This window comes from Protobothrops mucrosquamatus, unplaced genomic scaffold (assembly GCF_001527695.2).
Source record: "Protobothrops mucrosquamatus isolate PMUCROS unplaced genomic scaffold, P.Mucros_1.0 scaffold24, whole genome shotgun sequence".
Classification (NCBI taxonomy): Eukaryota; Metazoa; Chordata; class Lepidosauria; order Squamata; family Viperidae; genus Protobothrops; species Protobothrops mucrosquamatus.
Window position 1 is genome coordinate 1,534,611 of NW_015386409.1, and position 18,651 is coordinate 1,553,261.

The window sequence follows — 18,651 nt, forward strand, 5'->3', positions numbered from 1 at the left end:
ACCCTAGGTTTTTTCCCCTGCCATATGAACCTATTGATGCCTCTTTGCCATTCTTCCAAATTTGAATCCTTTTTTAAAATAGGTATCATCTGAAACAAAAAAAGAAACTTGGGGAGAACATTCATTTTTATTGCTGCAATTCTTCCCAATAATGATAATTGTAATTTCTTCCATTCCATCAAATCCTTTTGAACTTTTTTCCATAACTTATCATAATTGTTCATATACAATTTAGCATTAGAAGCAGTAATATCAACACCCAAGTATTTCACTTTTTTAACTATTTCAAAACCAGTTACATTACTTAAGATTTCTATATCTTTCATGAACATATTCTTAACTAATATTTTAGTCTTGTTATTATTTACTTTAAATCCAGACACATTTCCATAATGTATCAATGTCTGTATCAAAGTTCTTGCCGAGTTGGTTGGATCCGTCAAAGTGAAAACCAAATCATCAGCAAATGCTCTAAGTTTATAAACGTTGTTGCCCAAAGTTATTCCTTTTATAAATGAAGACTCCCGAATCTTGATTAATAAAATCTCCAAAGTCAAAATAAATAATAACGGGGATAATGGACAGCCTTGCCTTGTTCCTTTTTCAATTTTAATTGAGGTGTTTACAAATATATTGTTTGATAGACTTTTTAAAAAGAAAACATTGTCCAAAATTGATCTTTGTATAAATGAAAATAAGCGGGCCAAACCTGGAACTATAACCCTCACAGTAATTCATTCATAGGACATTTTTTTATCCTTACCTACCTTTTTAAATTTTAGATTTAAACGTTATAGTTTAAACGATAGAAGATTCCTGCATGTAATCTCACCTTCACTCTACTACTTAGGAGTAGAAAATTTGGTTATATCCAAAGTTTTGAATTAAAATTTCCATCCATTTGGCAGCATAACTGTTGATCAGGGTTTATTGGAGGTATAGACCAAATACGTGATGGAGACATGAAGACATCAGGTTGCAGATTCTGTTGTTTGTTGTCTAACCTCCCTTACAAACCAAATGTTAGGTGCTTGGCAGGCTTTCAAGGTTCTCTTCCAATACCTTATTAGCAAAAAAAGATAGTTACAGAATTCCAAGTTGTTTTGTTTCCCAATTTTTTTCAAGACAATTGTCCAGCTCAATATATATCTAGTGTGATTAAGGTGAAATAATTGAAGGTGTTTCTTTTTTGTAACAGTCTTGTTTCCCTCTCTGCTTTCCCAGAATCTGTTAGAAATTCCTTCACAGAGTAGCAGTTTGGGGATTAGATGATAGTTCTCTGGATAGCTGGACCTTGCATGCCTTTTTGAAGAGGGACCACACCATCATCTCTTTCAAAACCTGTGGCATTATTTAATCCACTAAAAGCCCAAAGGATAGGGATCTAATTTAAAGGTGGCTGAGCTCAACCCAGATGTCCCCTCACATTCCTTAGACATCATAGGCTCAAAAGAATCTCAGATAAAGCAGGATTCACTATGTCTGTGTCTAAGCATGGGCTCATTATCTGTCTGCTCATAATCTCTCATTGTCTTCAGCCAGTGTTGTTCCAGGAGTCACTTTTTCTGCCTATTTTCCAAAATTCAAAATATGATGTATCTAATTTATTTCTTTAGTATTTTAAATAGAGCTGAAGAGAAAAGCAAGGGTAAGAAGTGTCCTAGTCCCTTGGAAACTTCTGATTCAGATAGCAGTGATGAAGAAGACAACAAGATACTTCATATACCTAAAAGGCAAACAAAACTCACTCCCAAGTTCTCAAAGAACCAATCCATGGGAACACCTACCAAGGATTCAAGGAATACGGTAAGAGCTATAGGAATTTTTAAAAACAAAAAATTGTAATTACTCTCAAAAATCACAATAAACATAAAATAAACTCTTGGTTTACAATTTATAAAATTCAGTTTGGAATTTATAAATGGAGATTTTTGAGAAGAATAGTGGTTATATTTGGAGTCAAATACCATCTTCATTTTACCTGATGAAAATAGGCTGTGTCTTTGTATGTGTGGGTCATTTAAATGAATTTCAACTCCTGGCAACATGAACAAATCAATACAGTTTTCTTGGCAATATTTTTGGAAGTGGTTTACCATTCCTTCTTTAGGATTTTTTTTTTAAATTTCCTGGTATTGGTCTAGTGTTGATTGGTTCTAAGTCACTCAACTGGCTTTTATTCCCAAGAAAGAACAAAAATACAGTTCTCCCTGCTCCTAGTCCAGTGTCTTTAATCACAACACCAAACTGGCTACAAGGTAAACTACAAAATTCCAAATAGGAAATAATGTAAAACTATTTCCACCTTTCCTTCTTTCGGTCCACTTTTGCGTTGAATATTCATTTAAATTCTATGCCAAATAAATAACGTACTAAGTATTAAAAATGTTTGGCTTAATTTTTTAATTATTATTTTCAGCAGTTTCAAGCAGCACAAAATGCAAACAATTTCTCAATGAGAAAATAATGATTTTTCTTGCAGTCTAAACCAAGTACTCCAAAAACTCCACGTAATGCCACCCCAAGAATTCGCGATCGAAATCAGACTATGGAGAAGCCAGCCAGTGTGTTAGAACAGGCAAGGATGAGGTAAAGTGAAATGTTCCTTGTATTTCCCAAGGGAAGAAATAAATAATAATGTACAGGTAGTCCTTGACGTATGACCGCAATTGAGCCTAAAATTTCTGTTGTTGAGTGAGACATTTGTCGAGTGAGTTTGGCTCCTTTTTACAACCTTTCTTGTCAGAGTTGTTAAGTGAATCATTGCAGGGATTAAATTAGTAACAGTTGTTAAGTGAATCTGGATTCCCATTGACTTTGCTTGTCCAAAGATCGCAAAAGGTGATCACGTGACCTTGGGACACGGCAACCATTATGAGTCAGTTACCGTAATTTTGATCACGTGACCATCGGGATGCTGAAGTGATTGTAAGCGTGAAAACTAGTTGTAAGTCACTTTTTTCAGGGCTGTTGTAACTTCGAACAGTCACTAAATGAACCGTTACGTCAAGGACTACCTGTAGTTAAAGGAGGACAAGCTAGAAGTTAGCCTTTGAGGGTGATGCAAATAATATTTTTTATTATAGCAATAGATAATATATTGGTATCTTTAAATAAACACCCCATCTGTTGCGAATATCTGATTCTTCTTGTTTTATGTTTGCATGTAGAATATTTTTTTTGCTATGGATTAGCTTTTAAGTTATAAAGTCACTTTTTTGGAAAAAAACCCAAACCCTTTTTCAACCCAGCATTATTTGAAATTCTTAGAACATTTGCATAACAATTCTTAACAAATTCTATTCTGTGCCTAGCACCTTACTTAGAAATCATGTAACTGGAGTCTTTCGTATTGATGTCCCTTTTCCTCCTCTTTTGCTTTAATTGACAGACTGCACGTGTCTGCTGTCCCAGAGACCTTGCCCTGCCGTGAAAAGGAATTCCAGGATATCTGTAACTTCATAGAAAGCAAGCTTCTTGATGGGACAGGAGGGTGAGTGTTTCTTGGCATGCTTTTCATCAATTTTCAGTTTCATTAAAGAGGTTAAGGGAACAATTGTTCTAAATAAGGCAGCTTTTGATTAGAAAAACAGAAATCTTAGTGATTAGTATCGGTTCTCTTGTGTTTCAGGTGTATGTACATTTCTGGAGTTCCTGGAACAGGCAAAACAGCAACAGTCCATGAAGCCATTCATTATCTTCAGCAGGCAGCAGAAAATGAAGAGATACCAGCTTTCCAGTTTATAGAGATTAATGGAATGAAACTGACTGATCCACACCAAGCCTATGTGCTAATTTTAAAGGTGAATATGCTTGAGAAAAATGGAAGTGGGCAAGAAGCCTTTTCAGTCGTTTCTTACATTCAGAGGGTGAGCTTGCCTGTCTCTAGAAGTGTGTGTGTGTGTGTATACAAGCCATAAGTTGTGTGTGCAGTCTTTTTCTTGCTATGCGACAGTTTTTTCAACCTATGTCTTCAAGATGAATAATTGAAGGTTATGAAGTGTAATCTAGCACATTGTTTCTGTGGAAGTTGGTAGATAGAGGTTCTTAGTCTTGGGTGAGGAAAAAATGAATGGCCCAAATACATCCAGATGACATACATGCCTATGGAGGATTAAAACCTCAGTCTTCCTGCTCCTAGTTCAACATCTTAACCAACTGGCTCTCCATTCCAGGTGCACACACCTACTGATACAACTTATGGCTTGTGGAAAATGGCTGTCTTTTAAAATTTGGAAGATTGCAAACACTTTAGTACTTATTTACAGCTAATTAAATATGAAGTGATCATGGAATGATTCCAGGTTCAAAAATCCTGCTGTATCCAGAATTAATGCAAATGTCTCTCCAAACACCCAGGCAGATTAACAGCTCTTGGCCTTGCTTTCTGAAGTTAATGGATTAAAGACAATGCTTTTGGCAAGATTGAATAAGTGTATGAGCTGACAGGTGTGCTTCAACATTTATGTTGCCATCCAGGGAAATATTTGAAGTTTATTAATGACTGGATTCTCAGACAAGATTTTAAAAGGAGTCTTATGATGCATATTACAACTTGCACAACTTCAGACAATACGTAAATACTTAAATCACATTAATAAAGTGGAAGAAGTATACCACATCAACATTCTAAGATATGGCTATTAAAGAATAATGTAACAGATTTGCTTAGCACAGCTGGGGTATGCTGTAGACATTTATCTAAATACAACTTAACGTAACTACAATAGGTGCATCAAATTATCTCTCCCCGAAATGTACCTTTTACTCCTAAACACACAACCCATAGTAAAATAATTAGCATCCAAAGTATTTTTTTTTTACTGAAACATATCTACATATGACAGAAAGATGAAATAACAGGCTTTTATAAATGAAATAATACATGAAAAGAAACAACCAGAAAAGTTTTAACTATAAATTTGGCTGCCTAGAATAGTCCCGTGGCAAAATAGTCTGCAAATAAATTTAATAAGAATATTTTTCATAACTAAGGCTAAACTTTCCTGAAAGCAAACAAATGACCAAATGTTCTAAGCAATCTAAAATCCTGACTATGCATCAAGCTCCATTGTCATAATACTTTAAAATGTTTACAATACAGTTTAATATTTAAAGCAAAAGTGAAGATCTGGCTGCTATGGTCAAGCTGGATGAAGTAGGTATTACGAGGAAAAAATTCTTACCTCCTTGATGTCAGGTATTTCTCAATGCAAGGTGGTACATAGGTCTCCTCATCTCCCACAAGAGAAAAATAATGGGGCATATGAAAAACATTCTTAAAAATGGAGTTTCATAAAGATGGGCCTGTCTGATCTCAATTGCCTTGGCTTTTAAAAAGCTCATTATGTCCTACTGTCTGACACTTCTCCTTTCACTCTTCCTATCTTGTTTAATAATTATGTCTGTTTTGTTAGTATAAATATTTACAGCTCCAAGTGGGTTTATGGGTTTACAATCTGATGGAGCTCAACATAAAAAATGAATGTTAGGTCTGGCAGAAAATTTATCTGGACATTAGGTTCAATTATGACAAACTGGACGTAATGTAATTTTGCAAACTTGATAGTTTTTTAGGCAAGTTCTTCCATCTGTCCTTCTAAAGCTGACAACATGCCACACTGAATATAGTAGGATTTAATTTCTAGATAAACATACATAGAATGATACTATTGCTATAGCAGAATTCATTACTGCTGCACAAGATCGTAACACCAGTCTCCATTTAACCTGATTTAGCTACTGACAGGCCAGAAGACCACTGCCAGTCACGCGGCTGAACTTCTGAAAAAGATGTTTTGCACACGTGGATCAAAAAGGAAAACTGTAGTACTTGTTGTGGATGAGGTAATGTGGGAGTTCTTATATTAGAAGATTGCTTTTTAGTTTGTTTTGTAAGTATTTCAGAGCCATGGGGCTGTTTTAAGATTGAAATGGTCTGAAGTGATCATCCTTGTCAATAAAAACAATGTAAATTATTTCAAAACACTTTCATGCCCTTCAGTTGAACAAGAGGGACCTACAAATATTAATTAAAAATAAAAATAATCTCTGCCGAGTTTAAAATCTTTAAAAAAGAATGCAAAAGGGAAAATCTACTTTCTGTGTTCATTCCTAAACTGATACATTTCTGTGGAGTAACTCCAGATTTCAGTTCCAACTACGTAACAAGCACCTGTTCTTCAAGCAGAAATGTACTGATATAGAGAAGGAAATATACAGTATTTTTCTTTAGATACTTATATATGCAGTATTATCCATAGGTTAAACTAAAAATAAAACTAAACTAAAAATGGTTATTGTATTTGAATGTTAACCCAAAATAATATTTTTCTGCAAAACTAAAAAAAAAATAGAACCAGCTCTTGTACATTTTTGCAGCATATATTTTCTTCAGCTGTAATTTTGCATCAATTTCTTCCTCAATCTAGCTTGATCTCCTATGGACTCGAAAACAAAATGTGATGTACAATCTCTTTGACTGGCCCACCGAGAAAAATGCCAAATTAATTGTCTTGGCCATTGCTAACACTATGGATTTGCCAGAAAGAATAATGATGAAAAGAGTAGCCAGCAGGCTGGTATGTCTGTTCAACTCTATTACTATGGTTATGTTGCACTCATGATGTTTACAGAAATTAACGGGGAAAAAAGGGAATGAGCCATTACTGTGCTTTGTGATCAGTTGTTACTGGTATGAGAAAAATTCCAGATAAAGTCTCAAGTTAATTGTTTGAGATGCCACTTTAGATATGGTCTGAATAAAGAACAGTTTGTTAAGATCCTATTTACTAAGAGTTTAAATAATGGTGTTATGCATTTGATTATTGCATTTTTCTATTCTGAAGCTGGTCATTTATAGAACTAGATATCAAACATAGGAGTCTTTGTGATTCTAGAAAAAAAAACGATTCTGATGTGGGAGTGTTCAGCCCATGATAATCGGCTGGAATGCATAGAGTTCTGGAGAAACCACTTGCAATAATATCACAAGTTCTGAATAAAACATTTCAGTAGTTTACACCTAAAATTGTATTCGATGCATACATTTTCAGTTGCCACATAAAATAATTAAAAAGCATTTTGAATAGAAAATCCATTATATAATTAAGGTTAAACACAACTGCACATCCTGCATTTTATCTCTATATTTCATACAGCTTGTAAGATTTATTGAATAACCATTTCAAGAGCTTACAAGAAGTTTGATGTTTTCTTTTTTGCAGGGCCTTACCCGAATGTCTTTCCAGCCGTACACCTACAAGCAGTTACAACAAATTGTTTCTTCCAGGATCAATCAGTTAAAAGCATTTGAAGAGGATGCAGTTCAGTTCATTTCTAGAAAGGTAGATTGACCATAGTGGCAGCTGTGTGGATTTTTTTTTTTAAATTAACACTGCTCTTAGTAGTTAATGACTGAACTCTAACTGAAGTACAAACTATATACCAAACTGATGGATCTAGGTCTGTATCATAAATTAGTGAAATTTTAAAGACGTGCTTCGGACGTTCTTCATTGTTGTGTCTCAGTTTTATAACATGCTCTTGTTGTTCCAATGGGATTGTGAAAAAAGTGAAGATAATAGTAATCAAATCCACAAAATGTATCCATTTTATTTATTTTCTTAGCAGACGTATATGGCTGCCCATCTACCAGACAGAACTTTGGGCAATGAACAAAAATGAAAAGCACAATATAATCAACACACAAAAAACACTTAAAAACAACCTTGAGCCCCCAATAAAACTTGCATGCACCAACCTTGGCCCCATTGCCTGGGGGAAAAGCTGTATCTTCACTGCTTTCTTGAAGGTGAACAGAGTCAGGGGCATCTGTACCTCTGGAGAGAAACTGTTCCATAAGGGAAAGGCCATGACAGAAAAGGTTTCCTCTGCCCCACCAGATTACACTATTTCACCGAGGAGACTTGGAGTATGCTCACTCTTCCAGATCTAGTGGGGACAGGCAAAAACCACCAGGCATAGGCAATCCCCAAACTAAGCTGGCCCTTTGTCATGTAGGACCTTAAGGGAGACAACAATAGTTTAAGTTGCACCTGGAAGCTTACTAGGAGGCACTGTAGCAAACTCAGTAGTGATGTTGCCTGGTCAGACGGCAATGTATCCACTACTGTCCGTGCCATTTCCAGATTTCAGCATTATAGATTCACAACAAATGGGGGAAACCAAATTAGCATGGAGAAAGGGGAATTTCTGGGTGAAACCAATATCCCACATTAAATAGTGTTAGATAGCTATCATTTTTTCTGGATATTGCAATACAGAGAAAATGATCAACTTTCATTTTTAATCAATACATTTTTAGGTTGCAGCTTTGTCTGGTGATGCAAGACGATGCCTTGATATCTGCAGGAGGTCCACTGAAATCTGTGAGCTTGATTGCAAAAGAGGCGTTTCTGGATTAGTCAACATGGCTCATGTTATGCAAGCTGTGGATGAAATGTTCTCGTCTCCATATATAAATGCAATTAGGTAATATAATAGTTTACCTGTGAATCTTCTCTGTTTCAGTGCCATAAAGGAAAATCTGGTCTGAGTGGTGTGATGGCCTAGAGGTGGAGCTATTGCCTTATAATCAGGAGGCTATGAGTTTGATCCTAGGTAGCGGCAGATATTTCTCTCTCTGAGAGCAATGAGTAATTAATTGTCTGCTGAGAACTCCAGGTAGGCGTCAGGAAGGGCATCTGGCCAGTAAACACTCAAGCTCTGCTCAGTTGCCCCGACTCCACCCCATGCAAGGGTTTATGGGGTCGTTAAAAGGAAAAAAAAGGAGGAAAATCTGGTCTGTGCAGTCCATGAGTTACAACCATTTGTTCAGCAACCACTAAAAGTTATAATGGTGCTTGGACAAATGGTGGCAAGGACCAGTCCTTGGAATTCCAGATGTTGCTGCATTCCCACAGTCACAAGGTTGTGATCTGAGTATTCAGTGCCTAGTTCACCATTATGACAGCAAGCTGCAGTCACATGATGACAATTTCTAACATTCTTTGCCAGCTTCCCACAAGCAAAGTCAATGGGAAAACTGCCAGGAAGTTGGAAATCATGGTTACATGAAGTCCTCGCTTATTGACCCATGAAGTCCTCACTCAATAATAGCAACCAGGATGCTGGAATTGTTGTTGCTAAGCAATACAGCTATGTAATATCACACTTTAAAACCACATCATCTAGGGATAAAAATTCTGTTCCTAACTGCCATTGTAACTCAAAGACTATCTGTATTTGAAATAGACCTTTATTCTAGGGAGATACCCATCAACAGTCACCAGTCTCACTCATTCTCAGTACTCTAAATATCTGTGTTCCTTTTTTTGGACTCTTTCAGCTTGGTCCCACCCATCTATTCATGTTACATAATAGAACTTTCCCCCCGGGATCTCATCTGCACAGTTGAAATTTTCCCCCCAAACTCATCCTTATTTCTTCCAATTATCACCATACTCTGGAGCATAACTTACAGTCTTTACCAGCCTATGATTTTTTACTTCTATATGCACCCACAATTTGAGATAACACTGTGTATAGAATACATGTCTGCCTGGTACGTCAACATGTTGTTTCTTGCAACCCACCAAGTAGAAACTATATATATAGTGTACCAACATACTTACAAGTACTTTTTTATTATGCTGATTAATCTTGTTGGGGTTCCATTCTCTTTTAGGAATTGTTCACTGCAGGAGCAAATATTCTTGAAAGCCACAATTGCAGAATTTCATAGGTTAGGACTAGAAGAAGCTACAATTCAGCAGGTAAAAATAAATGCTAATTTTTCAAGAAGACTTTAATTATATTCTGGGGTTGTATCTTTTCATTGGAAATTATTATTTAATACATTTTATACAATGTAGCTCTTTATTCCAATTCACAAATATGCACTAATTAGATTAGTGCTTCAAGTCTTTGGCAGTTCTCCTCCTCAAGCTTGTATTTTTATATTTTGAATGTAATTATTTGTGTCAGACCATACTATACATTCTTCCAAATTGCATAAATTCAATCTAGACAATCTATTTGACAATCTGTTAATATAATTTTTAGAATACAGTGATACCCTGATACTCATTGTTAATTGGTTCCAGGAGGCACGATGGGTAACAAATGAATTTTTTCCATAAGGAATAATGTAGTGAGTCACAAGGCAGCCGACACTGACAAGTACCAAACAAACAACCAGGACAAAATTTTTGTATCAAAATGTGTTGAGTATCAAATTCAATGAATTACAAAGCAGTTGAGTACCAAGGTACCACTGTATATATAATTCTGAAAAATGTGTATCTCAGTTGTTCTCAACCTTTTCTTCACCACAGACCCCCAAGACTTAACTTAAGATTTAAATCATAACATTTCTTCAAGTCTCCGTGGACTCCCTGTGATGACATCACAGCCCCAAGACTCCGCGAACCACAGATTGAGAACCACTGGTGTATCTTATTGGTTATTTTCCCATAGAAAGAGGAGGAAAGTGATTAGAAATTACTCTTTTAACTTGCTTGTTTTTAACCTTCAGTTTTGTTTTTTCCACTTCTAGATATTTCATCATCACGTTGCTCTATGTAGAATTGAAGGCCTGCCAGTTCCTACTGTATCCGATGTAATGGCAATTTCCTCCCGACTTGGTGCTTGTAAACTTTTGCTGATAGAATCTCATGCTAAGTACCTAAGCATGCGAGTTCGACTCAATGTTAGCCAGAATGATGTCATGTATGCACTCAAGCAAGATCAGGATGCCAAAAATACTAAATTTTAATAAGATTTGTTTTAAATAATGATGCTGATGCTGATGACTTGAAATTTTGTTTTTAAACTTATTTTAGCTATTTTTATAGTGTTTATAATAATAACTATTCTTTAAAAAATAATCCGGTTGTTCTGTGCTCTCATTATAATTCTACATTATACTATACTATATAACTCTACTTTATAAATCTATCTCCAATTGTTGAAGTTTAATTGAAAAGTTTGTTTTATCCCAATAGAGGTTCATACAAATTCACCCTATACCATTTTTAGGTAGCTTCCAAAACATTATATCCAAAATATTAGGCTTGTACAAAACACTGGGAAGAGATTCATTGCAAAGCATATTAGCATGAAAAAAAATGCCTTTCCTAAAGCTTTAAAGGAGCTGTATTTTCAGTCCTTAGTTATCTTCTAAGCTACTATTCTAGAGGTCCCAGCAAAAGTACTGCACAGACAGTTGGTGATAGTCTTTAAGCAGCAGTGCAAATAATCAATCACAGTTGTTTTAATATTTTGAAAAATGGTGTTTTGTTCATGATGATCATACTTTGTAAAGTACTTCTTTCAATTGCTTTTCAAAAGCTTACTAACTATGCTTAACCAGTTTTGATTATTGCAAACCTATTTATAATTTTAGCTGGAAGGAAAATGCTCATAGTAGTTTAAAGTTTAGAGCCAGTTTGATGTAGTGGTTAAGGCTTCAAGCTAGAAGCCAGGAGACCACAAATTCTAGTCCTGCCTTAGGCACAAAGCCAATTGGGTGAACTTGGGCCAGTCACTTTCACTCAGCCCTAGGAAAGAGGCAAGGCAAACTACTTCTGAAAAACCTTGCCAAGAAAACTCTGGGACTTGTCCAGGCAGACTTCAAGAATTGGACACAATTGAACAGAACTAAAAAAAGAGTTTATCAACTGAAATATGGGGAATATGGAAAACTTTAATAAATCAAAGCTAGAAAGTAGAGAAAAGAAACATATCATTTCCAGAAGTATTGTTCATCCAGTCATGACTTGCTTTATATTTGAATTAAACTTGAAATGTTTTTTCTATGTAGTATGATCAACAGATGGTAGTGCAACCTGTAATTCCATGAATTTCTTTGGCCCAAATCCAAAACCCAAATATTCAGGTTTTATTTCTGTCAAGTTGTGGCTGATCCAAAATTGTTTGGTAGAACTTCCAGCACGTAATTGTTTCTGAATTTTGAAAAAAAAATCATGCTTTTCATTTCATGCACATTTCTATAGAAAAAAAACTAAATTAAAACTAATATTTTTTGTAATTATTTAAAAAGGCTGATGGGGTGATGAAATTTTTTAACTGCATTTTAAAATAAACTAGGAAAATAAAAGTTACCTAGCATGGAAACACCCAATAACTCTTGGAGAAAACATACAACAAAGTGCTTCCTCTTCAAAACACTTTACAGGAAATAATACATCTTTGAGTAACCTATTTAGAATGTTTAAAGGTAATATCAGGATTTTGATTATGAAAACAAACTGATAGCTAATGCAAATAACAAAACATAATATTATACCTATTAATTTCAGGGAACAAACATGCTGGCCTAATGTGGAAGCAGTTTAAGCTCCTAGGCCAGGGGTGTTAAACTGCTGGCCCGCGGGCCGGATGCATCATAGTGAAACCGCACCCATCCCATTGCCGGCAGTGGCACAAAAGTCGTGTCAGGTGACATTGCCAGTTTGACACCCCTGTCCTAGGCAATCTGTTTATAAAGCACTGAAGTAATCCAAGAGATGATGAAATTACTTTCCATCCATTTAAAAAAATGAAACAGCCTGTTCTTGGATCAAACCATTATGTTATGATCTTTAGAGAAAAGTATAGTCTATTTCAACCTAGGTTTCACTTCATTCAAATAGGATCATTTTAATAGCAGTTCTGATTATTAGTCATCATCCCGTACATTATTGTCTCAGTCACTGGTTCAGGTCATCTATTGACTGGATTAATGAGTTACATTGGTTATTAAGTATGAATTGTTGAAAAACCTTAATTTCTTGGTTTACACATAATGCTAAGTCATAAACTTCACAGCATCTATTCAATTAACACAACTAATCATGCTAACCTAAAATTACAGAAACCACATTAGGAACATGAATTTGTCACTCTTACCTATATTTAACAGGGAGGGGAAAAAGGAGAAAGATATGGATTGTGGGCAAATTGGTGATTCATCCATCCATTCATCCATGGTTTCACATACATATTGAATAATATAATATGAAATAAAGAAGAATTTACGACCCTCCTTATATTGTTGAATTATAGCTTCCAGCAGTTATCTGCATTTGTAGTGAGCCATTGCATTACGCGGAAACCATCATCTAAACAAAATTATTAAAAAAATTTAATGCTTCATAAAACTTGCCCTGCAGCCATTGTGGATGGCCCGATACTGTATATATACTTAAGTTACATTATGACTTAGCACAGGGGTAGGCAATCTTGGCTCTTTTATGACTCGTGGACTTCAACTCCCAGAATTCCTGAGCCAGCCATGTTGAGGGGAAAGGGAGAGGTTGCCATGCTGAGCCACGCTGGCTCAGGAATTCTGGGAGTTGAAGTCCACGAGTCATAAAAGCCAAGGTTGCCTATCCCTGACTTAGCACAACCCAATGAAGAATGCAACAAATCCAGAGTGTATCCTGAAGAAAATATGAAAGAGGATCAAAAGCATCAATTGGGCTGAATTCTCACTGCAACGATAAACTCAAGTCAGCAAAGCCAGTTTCCATTACAAGACCGATCTAGGGCTGCTTGTATTTAAGACAGCCTGAAACAGCAACCATAATAATCTTATGGCCTTATCAATTCCTGGCCTATAGAGCCTAATTTTGAGTAGATATTTTTTAGAAGTGGTCTGAGAAGTCTCAGAAGTGGCTGTTCGGACCAAATTCCGGCTCCGCGGCCGAAATATCATTAAAAAAATAAATCAAACACAGTTGCTAAATAATTATAGAAGCATAAAAAGCACTTATAAGTCTTCCTCAACCTAGCGTGCTCTAGGTCAGTGTTTCTCAACCTTGACAATTTTAAGGCATGTGGACTTCAACTCCCAGAATTCCACAGCCAGCATTGCTGGCTGTGGAATTCTGGGAGTTGAAGTCCACATGCCTTAAAATTGTCAAGGTTGAGAAACACTGCTCTAGATCTTTTCGATCAACTCCCATAACCCCTATTTCGGCTGGAGGACGATGGGAGTTGAAGTCCAAAACATCTGGACGTTGGGAAGGGTGAGCGCTACGGCTGCACGTTTACCTCACCGAAAGGCACAGGACTTCGGCCACGCCCCTGCTCCCCCCCGCCCCTTTTTTTTTCGTCTTCCTTTGGCCTCGGAGTCAATTATTACAGTACCCTGTTTGGCCTCGCGCGCTCGGGCCCCGCCCACTTCGGCGCCTCCATCTCGCTCTCTAAATGAATAAACCTCCGCGCCTGCGCGTTGCGGGGCCCCTTGGTGCAGCCCCAAGCTGAGTCCGAAGTAGGAGGGGAAGCGCGCATCTGGCCGGGGCCTTTGCCCGTTCCGCTGGGCAGCCCGTCGGCTGCGGCAGGAGGTGGAGTCGTGCCTCCGGGGCCGCTTGGCTTGGTGGAAGGGAGCTAGGACGCCTCCTCATCTCCCTGGAGCCCGAGAGAAAGCAGTTGCCATCTCCCCCTCCTCTTCCTGCTCCTCCTCCGTGGGAAGGTTTGTTGTGAATTGAAAGCAGCAGCTCTCCGCTCTTGGGTTCTCTCTGAAAGGATTAAGCCCAAGCTGGGCTGCTCAATCTCTTTCTCGGGTGGAACCTCTGTACTGCGTGTGGATCCACACATGCGTGCACTCGGTTGCGTGTACCTGAAAGCGTCCTCCTGAAATCGGCCTGTGTTTGGAGGTCAGCTGATAGGGAGGCTCTGCCTCTTGAGAAGACACTGGTGGTTGTTTCCTAGGTGCAAGTCATCTGGTAGGCTCGTGATTCAGGTGAGAGTGGGCAGGGCATGCCCAGCTGCTTGAACTCAACTTTTGTCTTCCATGTAGACGGCAGTGAGCCTCCTGCATTCTGGATGGTCTTGGGGGTTTGTTGTTGTTGTTAATTGCGAAGTCGTGTCCCACCCATCGCGACCCCATGGACAATGTTTTTGCCTTTTAGTACTGTCCATGGGGTTTTCATGGCAAAGAAACTGGAGTGGGTTGCCATTTCCTTCTCCAGTGGATCACATTTTGTCAGAACTCTCTGCTATGACCTGTCCGTCTTGGGTTTCAGTGGCCATAATCTCTAAACCAGCGGTTCTCAACCTATGGGTCGCGACCCCATTTGGGGTCGATCGACCATTTCACGGGGGTCGCCAAGCAAGGCTGTCCGCCATTTTTTTTTCCCTTTTCCAGCGGGTGCCTTACCTCCCTTGGGCTGGGCCAGCTGGTGGTCGGCCTGCTCCGTCTCTGCCGCTTGCTAGCTACGCCTCGGCCGGCGCAGGGGGCGGAACCACGCATGCGTGGCGCTCCCGGGCAGGGAAAGTCCTCAACTTACGACCGGTTGGGTAGTCCTCGACTTACGACCGGTTTAGTCCTCGACTTACGACCGGTTGGGGGTCGCGGCATTAAAAAGGTTGAGAACCACTGCTCTAAACTGACATATAGAATTATGCAAGTTGAAGACCAACATTTCTGAAAAGTAACCTGGTGATGCCTCTGTGGAGGTAACTGAATGTTTGCTTCCTGCTGCATACAGAAAACCAAGACCCTGCTGTATACTGGCCATCTGGCCATTGGGATTCTAGGTTTTTTAAATAAGGCATTCTGACATTGACCTGAGTTTTTAACACCTAAAGAAATAGGTTCTGCTGTTGAAGTGTAGTGTTACTTCTGACTGCCCACTTCCCAATCCTCAAGGGCTGAAAATATCCCAGTCCATATTACTCATTAGATTTCTAAACAGTTTGGAGTGTGGGAGTTTTCTTTTGTTTTAGGGTTTGTTTTGTGATCGTGATCTTAAATCTGGCTTTCTATCTTTATTAGAAGAAGAAAATCTAAGCCATAAGTATCTTCCAGAAGCAGTGATGCACATTTCTGCTTGTACTAGGATTAGGAAAATAGAGTTAACAATGTGTATGTTTTAGAATTAAGATCTATAAGTGGGAATGGCAGCAATCTAGTATCTTGGTGTCTTTTTTCAGTCAGGATGCTCATGGTTTTTTTTTTTAATTGAGAATGTCTGTACAGTATGGTGTTTTTGCAAATATATCTTGCTCATCTGCAGGTAATTTTTAACTTTCTGGATTCTGCAACCTGGCTTTGTTGGCTGTTGGTGAACCAGCATGCCTGGTAAAAGACCCAGGAAAAGCCCCCAGGCCAAGGGTCAGGGAGGAGCTGCTGCAAAACAGGTATATTTCATCTCTTAGTCCTTTTTGCTATGTATCAGTTAAGGATGATTCCCTTTACACAGAGTGTGGTTTTTTTAACTGTAACTTAGAAGTCCTCACATTTTGAGAAATAGAACTTTCTTCAATAGATTTAGATTTATTAGAAGTTTAGGTAGGAGGGACACACTGACTGAGGTCCATGCATCCTGCCTTTTGCAATTTCAGGTTTTATTAGATCCAAATCAAACCTGACCAAAGCCTAGGAAGTGATTTGCAATAGCATTTTCTCTTGTTAGGAATTGTGGAGTGATCTGAGTTATTTTCTTATAAGGATCTTAGATTCCTATCAGAATTTTTTAAAGGCATGAATATTGGGAAAATAGGTATACTTGCTAATTTCGGGGGGAGTCTGTTCTTTAAAATATGGAAAAAATACTGAAAACTTGACAATTACTGATTTAAATGTATTCTTTGTGTAACATGAATACCTCTCCTGTTCTTATTTTCCTGTCAACAGCTGGGCCTTTTTATAGAGTTCAAACCTGAAGAGATGATACTAGATCTAGAAGACGATGGGGATCTAGAAGCTGAGCTAGCAGCTATTACTGGAGAAAATCTTCCTACTGGAAAAACCAAACCAAAAGGAAAATGTAAGGACATTTTGCTGACAAAACATGACAAGCTTAAGAACATTTTCTTGGGAACTGTATTTTAACTGCTGTCTTGTGCATCTTTCCCTTCTTCCTTTCTCTTATGGGAATTACATTGTATAACTATAAACTTTAAGTTCCTTTCCTTAAGATTTCTTGGTTTCTTGGTTTTCTGCAGCCCCTTTGCCCATGGATCATATAGAAAAATTGGCTGCTGAGTGCATGAAGGACATGGATGAGGATGAGGATGAAGGTCTGGAGGAAGATACCGAACTTTTGGTATATATGGGAGTCTCCTGAAAGACTGCTTTTTCTCCTCTAGTTCTAAAAAGGAACTATCATTTCATACCATTTTTCTCAGGCAAAATTAAAATTTGAATCCTATAATTCACAGCCAGAAGAGAAAGCAGTCATGTTGGTTGGAAAATTATGGGAATTGAAGCCCAATTCATTGAGAATGTACCAGGATGCTTGATGTTAATATGTATTCTATTGCCTCAAATGTTGCATTTGAGGAGTGTTAAGAGGGAAATGCAAGAAATTCTGGTTTGTTTTAAGCTATAGTATTAAAACAATTTTACAGTATCACATCAAATTAGTCTTCTGAAATGGTAATTTTTGAGAATCAGAAGACAGAAGTGATACACATGGATATGTACAATAGAAATATATTATCCTGTGTGCTTTAGAAATAGTAAATTTAGACGTGATTTCTTGATTATTTTTTTAAAGAAGACATATTTCTGGTTGGTTTCATAACAAGCAACCCCATCTTATGTTATGAAATAAAATTTGCTACCCTTTCATGTCTCTGCAGAAGATAGTAAGGATGCAGAAGTGTTGAAAATTTGCAAGTAGTGTCGTGCTTTCTGCTCTTTAGAGCTTTTTTCCATAATCTTAATTATGTATACAACACATTAAAACATTTGTCAAGATAGGATTCTGTGAAGAAAACTTTTGACATAATTTTACGGTGACTGAAAGCCTAGACTAGATTTTGAAAAAACTATTCCCAGCTGCAACTTTAAGAGGTGGCACATCTGCAATTCAGTGTTGTAGCAAGGCTTCTATTTAACACTATATACAATTAATTCAGGAGCAGTTTTATTTGTGTGCTGAATGGTGGCACTTTGTTTTAATTGGTTGTGAATAGCATTCATAAAGAAATGTGTTGTACCGGTTCATAATTTATCGAAAAAATGTATTAGATGCCTTTAAATAATACATTTTACCTGAACTTAGGAAAAAAAAAATTCCAGAATGCTTCTCCCATTTCTCCCATGTCAAATACAAGGTTTTAACTAAAATAATTTTTAACTAGTGGAATTAACAACTTGCATATTATAGATAATCCTCGACTTATAACCACAATTGGGATCAGATTTTCTGTTGCTAAGCAAGGCGGTTAAGCAAGTCATGCCTGATTCCGGCTTCCCCCATTGACTTTGCTTGCCAGAAGGTCACAAATGACTGCTGCAACCATTCTAAATGCATACCAGTTGCCAAGCAACTAAATTTTTGATCACGTGACTAGGGGGATGCCGCAGCGGTTGTAAGTGTGAGGACAGGTTTTAAGTCAATGTTTTCAGTGATCATTGTATCTTCAAATGGGCATTTAAGGGTTGTAAGTTGAGGATCACCTGTATATGATACTTCTATCAATATTGGTTTTTATAATTTCTGAAATGAAGTATTTTTTATTTCAGAAATTCATCAGTGACACTTAAGACAGTTTTTATTTCCACGTATTGACACTGCCCCTTGCTGCTAGGAATTATGGAGCACTAGGTTTGGGAAAAGCTACATTAAATTTTCTGTAGTTCATTTTAACATGGAACAGAAATAGTTATTTCATAGCGATAACTGCCATGGT

At 37.4% G+C, this 18,651-nt stretch overlaps 2 protein-coding genes across 2 annotated transcripts in view; both read left to right on the top strand.

Moving 5' to 3' along the window:
* The window catches only part of ORC1 (origin recognition complex subunit 1), a 19,637-nt gene extending 8,860 nt beyond the window's left edge, over nucleotides 1–10,777 (top strand). The window contains exons 7-16 of the mRNA XM_029283127.1: nucleotides 1,617–1,806; nucleotides 2,483–2,589; nucleotides 3,392–3,493; nucleotides 3,632–3,803; nucleotides 5,740–5,847; nucleotides 6,432–6,581; nucleotides 7,227–7,346; nucleotides 8,327–8,493; nucleotides 9,689–9,776; nucleotides 10,559–10,777. Of these exons, the coding sequence (XP_029138960.1) occupies nucleotides 1,617–1,806; nucleotides 2,483–2,589; nucleotides 3,392–3,493; nucleotides 3,632–3,803; nucleotides 5,740–5,847; nucleotides 6,432–6,581; nucleotides 7,227–7,346; nucleotides 8,327–8,493; nucleotides 9,689–9,776; nucleotides 10,559–10,777 (1,423 nt within the window). The remainder of the gene's footprint in view (nucleotides 1–1,616; nucleotides 1,807–2,482; nucleotides 2,590–3,391; nucleotides 3,494–3,631; nucleotides 3,804–5,739; nucleotides 5,848–6,431; nucleotides 6,582–7,226; nucleotides 7,347–8,326; nucleotides 8,494–9,688; nucleotides 9,777–10,558) is intronic.
* A 5,241-nt stretch (nucleotides 10,778–16,018) lies between these two features.
* The window catches only part of CC2D1B (coiled-coil and C2 domain containing 1B), a 28,523-nt gene continuing 25,890 nt past the window's right edge, over nucleotides 16,019–18,651 (top strand). Inside the window, exons 1-3 of the mRNA XM_015810900.1 lie at nucleotides 16,019–16,149; nucleotides 16,646–16,778; nucleotides 16,957–17,057. Coding sequence (XP_015666386.1) covers nucleotides 16,084–16,149; nucleotides 16,646–16,778; nucleotides 16,957–17,057 — 300 coding nt within the window. The 5' untranslated portion in view covers nucleotides 16,019–16,083. The remainder of the gene's footprint in view (nucleotides 16,150–16,645; nucleotides 16,779–16,956; nucleotides 17,058–18,651) is intronic.